Consider the following 5,173-nt stretch of genomic DNA (forward strand, 5'->3'; position numbering starts at 1 on the left):
CCTGGAGGTGTTGGCTGGCAGAGGTGGGTGCACAGCAGTGGGACGGGGTTTGTGAGCACTGACGGGAGCTGAGCCGGGGACAGGGGGACGGCTGCTGGCAGCAGAGACACGGGCAGGGAATGAGAGGGAGCTGCTGCCTGAAACACTGGCGAGGGGCATGTGGGCCCGTCCGTGCTGTCCCTGAAGCACAGACACCTTCCCCTGGGCAGCTCCTGCCTGGTCTCCATTCCCAGCCGGGGCACAGCTCTGCCCTCCAGCCCACGGGGTCTCGGGCACGCATTGACCCTGCAGCAGCCAGAGCCCAGCAAAGGACGAACCCCGGATTGCCGTCTGCCTAGCATGTCCCTCCTCCCTTGTCAGGAGAGTTGTGGCATTTCACTGCCGTCCCCTCCTGCCTGAGCTGCCCTTGTTCTCACCGTTGGATAAACTGAGTCAGTGCAGGGGGTGGGGGTTGCGGGTGACAGATTCAGCTCCCGTTCAGATGCCAACCCTTTGGGTCCTGCTCTGCAGTCGTGTCTGTGGGAGCAATGTGCCCAGGACTCCTCCAGGCAACTTCAGGGCATTAACTATTTCCCTGAGGAGTCCTGTGGGGCTGCAGGGTGCTCTCCAGAAGGGCACAGCTCTCCCATAGTATCTCTCTGCTCCCTCGGATCCACATGGAGAAGACATCTCAGTGCTCAGGCCATGGAAATGCTGCTGGGCAGCTGTACGTGGGCAGCTGCAATGATCCCTCCTGGTCCCAGTCTGGGAGGGGAGAGATGAGAAAAGGCAATGAGCCTGTATATCTCCCCTTTGAACCTGGATTCCTTTCTTCTCCGCAGTGTCCTGCTTCTTTTGATGGCAACACCTGAGAGGGATCCTCCTCCAGCTGCAAGCTGCCAGCACAGGGCAGTGGTAAAGGGGACTGATGGGCAGAGCTGCTCTCCTCTCTCTGCACTAAGGGACCGTCCCTTTGCCTCTCAGGACCCACAAGACTTCACCTGGAGTGCATTAGAAATGTCAGGGATTTTGGCGATCCCAAACCGCTCCGAAATGCGGCAGGTACAACCAGAACAAAACAGAGAAAACAAAATCCCCTCTCCTTTGCTGTGCAGTTGGGCAAATTGCCGACAACAACGCTGAAAAGCTCTTTGATATAACACGATTACATTTAATTGGAGATAGCCCTGCTGTCCTAGTTCCCTCTTGCTGCACAGCAAGGAGGACTCCTCCGGAGCCCATTGCAGAGTCCCTGCTCCCAGTGGCAGCTTCAGCCAGCAAAAGCCAGAGCTCAAGTGAGGGAGCTGCAGAGAGGTGCTCCTGAAAAGAGGGTCTGAATGTGGGGCTGCAAAGACATATGCCATCCATTTTGCTGAGAGAAGTCTGCTCTGACTCAGTACTGTCTTTTCCTCCTTAACAGATAGTCACAGTTAAGAATAAGAGATACCCAGGGGAAGCAAATGTCCAACAGCAGCTCCATCACCCACTTCCTCCTCCTGGCATTGGCAGACACACGGGAGCTGCAGCTCTTGACCTTCGGGCTCTTCCTGGGCATCTACCTGGCTGCCCTCTTGGGAAACGGCCTCATCATCACCACCATCGCCTGTGACCACCTCCTCCACACGCCCATGTACTTCTTCCTCCTCAACCTCTCTGTTCTTGATCTGGGCTGCATCTCCACCACCGTCCCCAAAGCCATGGCCAATTCCCTCTTGGACAGCAGGACCATCTCCTACCAAGGGTGTGCTACACAGGTCTTTTTCTTTTTCTTTTTCATATCAGCAGAGTTTTCTCTTCTCACCGTCATGGCCTATGACCGCTACATTGCCATCTGCCATCCCCTGCACTACGGGACCCTCCTGGGCAGCAGAGCTTGTGTCCACATGGCAGCAGCTGCCTGGGGTAGTGGGATTCTGAACGCTGTGCTGCACACAGCCAATACATTTTCACTGCCCCTTTGCCAGGGCAATGCCCTGCACCAGTTCTTCTGTGAAGTCCCCCACATCCTCAAGCTGTCTTGCTCAGACTCCTATATCAGGGAAGCCGGGGTCCTTGTGGTCAGTGTCTGTCTGTTCTTTGAGTGTTTTGTTTTCATTGTGGTGTCCTATGTGCAGATCTTCAGAGCTGTGCTGCGAATCCCCTCGGAGCAGGGACGGCACAAAGCCTTTTCCACGTGCCTCCCTCACCTGATGGTTGTCTCCCTCGTTATCAGCACTGGCATGTTTGCCTACATGAAGCCCCCCTCCATCTCCTCACCATTCCTGGACCTGGTGGTGGCAGTGCTGTACTCGGTGGTGCCCCCAGCAGTGAACCCCCTCATCTACAGCATGAGGAACCAGGAGCTCAAAGAAGCATTGAAGAAAGTGGTTCAATGGGTTCACCTTCAGCAGCAGTAAGCTGCCCATGTCTCCTCACAGGCTGTCCCTACTGTGCTGGATAATAGAGAGGCCTTCAGTAAAAGTGTCATCACAGCATCAGAACTGCCTTCCTGAGGAGCATCTCTGTAATAACAGGGCAGCTCTCTCTGTTGCAGGAAAATTGACATAAACTAGGAAAATGAAACATAAAATGTCATTGTAATTGAAGCAACCAAGGACACCTGCTGCTGCTCAAGTCCTCTGTACTGCCCCAACCCTATTTAATAATTTACCTAATATGAAAATAGAGAAAGAGTAACTAGACATGATTTATCTATGATTCAGTTAAGGAACTACCACCAGACAATGTAGCATTGTTGAGAAGCAGGGGATTCCTGTCAAGAGAGTGATGAACTGTAGGTCAGGTCAGCGAACCCAGAAAACCTCTTGGAACTGCCAAGATCAGAGAAGTGGTAAAAGGTAATTCTGCCAGGGGGAGATCGCGACCACTGACTCACTGACCACCCACCCAAATGATTCCACCTACTCAAAAGAGAATAATGGAAGAAGAAGACAGAGTCTGTGCACTAATTTACATGGGAAGCAAAGAAATCTCAACCAATCCTTGAAGAGAATAACAATGAGTAACTGTGAATATATATATGAATTGTTTGAATATGTAAACATCAATGCATAGAAGTGGAGTCTTTTGAAGCTAAGTTGTGCTCCCGTTTTGGGCTGAGCACCCCATTTCCGCGCATTAATGGAATAAACTTGGAAATACCTCTGCTCTGTGTGTTATTGGCTTGCACACCGTGTAACAAACCCAGATTTGGGATATCAGGAGGGTGTCATACTGCAGTGAAATAGATCTAGTTTTGTCTTTGAGGCAGCAGCAGAAGGATGTGCAGTTCCGTGCAATGACATGGAGCTAAATAGAGGATTCAAATGAGTCTATGGGCTGAGACATCTTTGGCATCTGAAGAGCATTAGGAGGGCTTTGGAAGAAGCCGCACAGGTTATGGGGAACTCACAGCCATTAGGAAAACCTCAGAAAACGACAGCCTTGTGTTTGAAGAAATAGTGAAGACAGAGTCATCAGTAGAGCTTGGGACAGCATGGGGTCAGAGTGGGCTGGGGAAGCAGGGGTTGGCATCTGCATCTGTTCTGATGCTGGCATCATCTTCTCTGATCTTGGCATCTGCAGAGAAACAGCCACAGCCTGTGGGGCGTATGGCCCCTTTGTTGCGGCTGGGACCCCCCAACAGAACTGAAATCCTTTTCCTTTTGACTATGGCTGTGGTCTCTTCCACTGAGGCCCCTGAGAGCACTCCAGTTCCTTACATCAACGGGGCCTTGTTGCCTCCACCCCACCCTCCAGAGAGCCTGAGAGGTGTCCTACCACTGTCTTGCCCTTGGCATCACACACCCCTTCATCTCAGTGCTCCCAGGAAGAGCCCTGAGCTTCCCGTGTGGGAAAGGATCCCCATTCCCAGGGTGTGGGGGTCAGTGCTTGGACATCCCGCTTGATGAGACAGGTCAAGGGCTTTCACAACCACTTCCATGTTTGATTTTCAACCTGTAAGCAGTGCCTCTGACTTCCTGCTTCACCAGCCTCCAGGGACAGTCCCTTTTCTGGTCATTCCCTCCAAGGTCTTTTCAGGGGTGGCCCTCAGTGCAGCCCATTGACATGCTCAGAAACTTGGAGCTTTGCTGCTGCCTTTTACTTCTCAAGAGGCCAGTTCATTAACATGCAAAATGCCCTAACAAGCCAAGGCTCTGAGCATAATTTTCTTCATTTTACAATTCTTATTTGAGAGATTTCAGAAGTGAAATGATTTTAAAAATGAAAGAAAAGAAAAGAAAAAAGTTTCCTTTTTCTTCCACTTGTCTTTGTTTATCTGCATACGCATTAAGTGATATCAGCAATTTCCAAATGATATTGAAACTGGACCTCTCCAAATGGAGGGTGAATGTGTAGGTATTGAGGTTTGGGCTGGACTGGCCACTCAGGCAGAACGGCAGATGCTCTCCCCTACCGAGGAGAGGCAGGAGAGAGAGAAAGGGACTTATGAGTTTAGAAGGACCTAAACTCTGTTAATGAAATATTAATAATAAAATAAAAAGTCCATAATTAAATATATACAAAACCATATCAAGCTCCCAGGATGATGATCACGTCACTGGCTGGTGCTGGGGCAGTCCCAGACTGGACTCAGTGCTGGATGGGAACTGGATTCCAGATAAGGATTCAGGATCGGGATCACAGGCAGACGAACAGAGTCCTCCTCAGACACCGGTCATTGAAGGAAGCGAGCTGACCCTTTGATCCCTCAGCTTTTATACTGATCATGAGGCAGATGGGATGGAATACCCCGTTGGTCAGTTTTGGGTCACCTGTCCTGTCCGCTCCTCCCCGCAGGTGGGACCTCACTATGCTTTTCCACTTCCAACCGTCCAAGGGGGAAACCACAAAGTTGGTTGGCCGTGGGTGTTATAACAATAAGTATAAGCAAGAGCCTCTCTGCACACCGTGCCTGGGCATCCGCTGTGACCATAGGTCTGATCACTCTGAGAGAGTGAACACTGTCTGCAAAATATACTGTTAATTTCAGTAGTTAGAAGAGGCCCGGCTAAGAAGCGAAGTTACTGAACAAAATTGGTTCTGTTTTACCTCACACCAGGACAGGTGTGTATTGTTTCTCTAAACAGGTTTATTAGGAAAGCGTTTTTCTTCAATTGCCAAAATGCTGGTCAGTACAGGTTGGGAGTCCACACTATTTACCAGCTGGGATATTTGGTTGAGCACTCTATGAAACGATTATCAGGTTATCAAG

The 5,173-nt window shown here is 50.6% G+C and overlaps 1 protein-coding gene across 1 annotated transcript; it reads left to right on the top strand.

The window, feature by feature from the left end:
- Positions 1 to 1,439: 1,439 nt before the first annotated feature.
- LOC309685519 (olfactory receptor 14A16-like) lies at positions 1,440 to 2,375 on the top strand (the record flags this gene model as incomplete). The annotated part of the gene is made up of 1 exon (XM_082501278.1): positions 1,440 to 2,375. The coding sequence occupies one exon, from the start codon at positions 1,440 to 1,442 to the stop codon at positions 2,373 to 2,375; it is 936 nt and encodes a 311-aa protein (XP_082357404.1).
- Between the last annotated feature and the right edge of the window lie 2,798 nt (positions 2,376 to 5,173).

Source organism: Vanellus vanellus, assembly GCF_965231255.1.
Source record: "Vanellus vanellus genome assembly, contig: HAP1_SCAFFOLD_400, whole genome shotgun sequence".
NCBI lineage: Eukaryota > Metazoa > Chordata > Aves > Charadriiformes > Charadriidae > Vanellus > Vanellus vanellus.